The sequence below is a fragment of the Ursus americanus genome, chromosome 2, assembly GCF_024610735.1.
Source record: "Ursus americanus isolate L20-20 chromosome 2, mUrsAme1.1.p, whole genome shotgun sequence".
Classification (NCBI taxonomy): Eukaryota; Metazoa; Chordata; class Mammalia; order Carnivora; family Ursidae; genus Ursus; species Ursus americanus.
The window spans coordinates 44129019-44131706 of NC_142128.1; the positions used below are offsets into that span (position 1 = coordinate 44129019).

Below are 2688 nucleotides of genomic sequence, written 5' to 3' on the forward strand. Positions count from 1 at the left end.
TATAATTTTCTTTACACAGAAAAGTTTTTTCTTAAGTTTCCAAAAGCTCACGAAAAAGAAAGGGGAGGATTTGCATTTCCAGGAGTGAGGGGATAAAGGATGCTGCTGGGTCCCCCAGAACCCAGTTAGCTCTTCTTCTTCATCAGCACTCCCAGATGGGTCCAAGAATTTATCAGCTGCCTGGCCAGAGCTGACTGACACCTGTTCCTTGTGTCCTATCTTACTGATGCTTCCATTCTTGACCCCTCTCCCTTCTTCCCCCACCTGCTGGCTTCCTACTCTACGAAACCACCGACAATTTCCCTGTGTTCTTAGTCTGCTTCCCACCAGAGCTGAGCCAACATTTCTTTTTCTAGAGACATTTCGCTCAGCCGCTAACACTACTAGTGTAGTTTGGGAGGAAGGCAGAGACCTTTATCCCGGAGGATGGAATGTGTGTGCTCTTTTTGAGTATGGGTTCCACGGCAGAGAGGAGCGAGGGAGAAACAATCCGGGGCAGAAGAGCAATAAGAACAAAGACACCAAGGTGAGACTGACATGACATTTTAATACAATGTAACAGAACACAGAGCATTTTAATAACGTGATGTTAATTTTAAAAATGGGCATGTATATATCTTTACATAATTTACGTGTTTTTTGTTTTCATCCCAAGCCTATATAGTTCATTTATTTAATCTTTAAGCTTCCAAGAGTGTCTTCTCTGGAGTTCTCAAGACAATGTGAAACATAACCACAATGGCATTGATGATGGTAGGGTGACACAGACGTCATGAAGCCAGTGGCTGTATGTGCTGCATTGTCACTGTCACGTGTCAGACCACAATGTGCAGAAGGTGAAGGTGTCTGGGATGAATGTTAGGAATCAGAGCTCCTCGTGCAGGCTAAAACCATCTCACTGCTGCACAGCTTGTTAATTTTTTAAACTGAAAAAAAAAACTGATATAAGAGCCTTGTGAATATAGGATAAAAGAGCAGGAAAGGAGAGTGTTTCGATGTGTAAGAAATAAGTATGATTATAGTTCAGCCTGGTGTTCTCCCTTGATTTGGAGAAGATAACAGCACCCTACATGGAGCTACGAAGGGGAAACATAGCCTGTAAAAATCTGTAAATGATATCAGGATGGGTGAACCACAGAAGTCCTCCCCCATCAGATCAAACAATAGTTCTTACTTGAGAAGTTGGGAAAAAATACCCAAACAGCAACATGAAAAGTGTGCACCATAATTTCAGAAACTGATTTGTTAGCATTTGAAATTTATGGAGATATGTCTTTGAACAGGTGTGTGTGAACTCTCATTGGCTACCAGAGGCATCGAACCTTCTTGAAAACCGAGAACTCTCCTGATGGCGTCTTTCATGTCTTTGTTCCTCAGACTGTAGATTATGGGGTTGAACAGCGGGGCGAGGACAGCAAACACCAGGGCGGTGGCCTTGTCCAGTAGAGGTGGGAACGCGACAGAGAAATGCAGGTACGTGAGGGCCACACTGCCAAAAAACAGCAAGAAAACAGTAACGTGGGCTGCACAGGTGGAGAACACCTTCTGACGGCTCTCCCCTGAGGGAATCCTCAGGATCACGGTGATGATTCTTAAATACGAAAGGCTGATGATAGACACAGAAGTCAAGATGAAAATAGCATGGATCACGTCTTCAACCAGAATCATGGACGTGTCTGTACAGGCCAAGCGCAGCACGGGTTCAAAGTCACAGAAGAGTTGATGGATTTGGTTGGGGCCACAGAAGGGAAGAGTGGAAATCCACACAATCTCTGGCAGCAGCATAAGGAAGCCAAAGACGCAAGAGCCGGTGGAGAGCTGGGCGCACAGCCGAGGGGTCATAATGACTGCATAGCGGAGAGGGTTACAGATGGCAACGTACCTGTCGATGGCCATCAGCGTGAGGACCAGGGCTTCTGTGACCCCAAGGGAGTGGAAAAAATACATCTGCAGGAGGCAGCCAATGAAAGAGATGGTCTTCCTCTCACTGATGAGGTTGGAGAGCATCTTGGGGATGGTGGCTGTGGTATACCAGATCTCCAGGAAGGAGAAGATGCTGATGAAATTGTACATGGGATTGTGAAGACGTGTATCCAGCCGGACAGCAGAGAAGATCGTGAAATTTCCCACAATAATGAACACGTAAATAAACAGCAGAGGAACAAAGAGTAAGAGGCTGCCGTTCTCAAACTGCGGGAAATCGGAGAAACAGAACTCCGCCACCACCGACTGGTTCTCCTGACCCATGTTTTCAGGGGGCTTGCTTGTTTGCTGATGTGTCAGATGCGGACAGTCAGAACCTCACCTGCATTCAAATAACAAATAGAACCTTTCTTTTCAAGCAGCTCAACAGCCTTGAAATGAGGTCCATTAAGTAAAATACTTATGCGTTGCTTTGCAAACTACAAAGTGATCTTGTCTAATTTGCAAATACTTATCAGTAATTATGATATCTTACACCATTATCTATTCTGTTAGCTAAGCAAATAATTTTGCTATTTGGACATTTAAGTCGCTAAAACTCCTCTGAGTGGCATTTTGGCAATTGTTATTGAGACTCGAGACTGTGTACAGCCTGCCTTTCATAGAGCACAAGGAAAATATTTTGAATATGAAAACAGTATCTACAAAGATTCATTGGAATATTTATTATAATAGCAAATTAGAAACAACTCATGTAGGTAGGCA

At 44.0% G+C, this 2688-nt stretch overlaps 1 protein-coding gene across 1 annotated transcript; it reads right to left on the bottom strand.

Moving 5' to 3' along the window:
• Nucleotides 1-1245: 1245 nt before the first annotated feature.
• LOC123783509 (olfactory receptor 6K3-like) lies at nt 1246-2247 on the bottom strand. The gene has a single exon (XM_045784279.2). The coding sequence runs from the start codon at nt 2245-2247 to the stop codon at nt 1246-1248; it is 1002 nt and encodes a 333-aa protein (XP_045640235.2).
• Between the last annotated feature and the right edge of the window lie 441 nt (nt 2248-2688).

What these genes read in the sequence shown, in the direction of transcription:
- LOC123783509 (XM_045784279.2), bottom strand. Translation starts at nt 2,247, where the DNA reads ATGGGTCAGGAGAACCAGTCGGTGGTGGCGGAGTTCTGTTTCTCCGAT.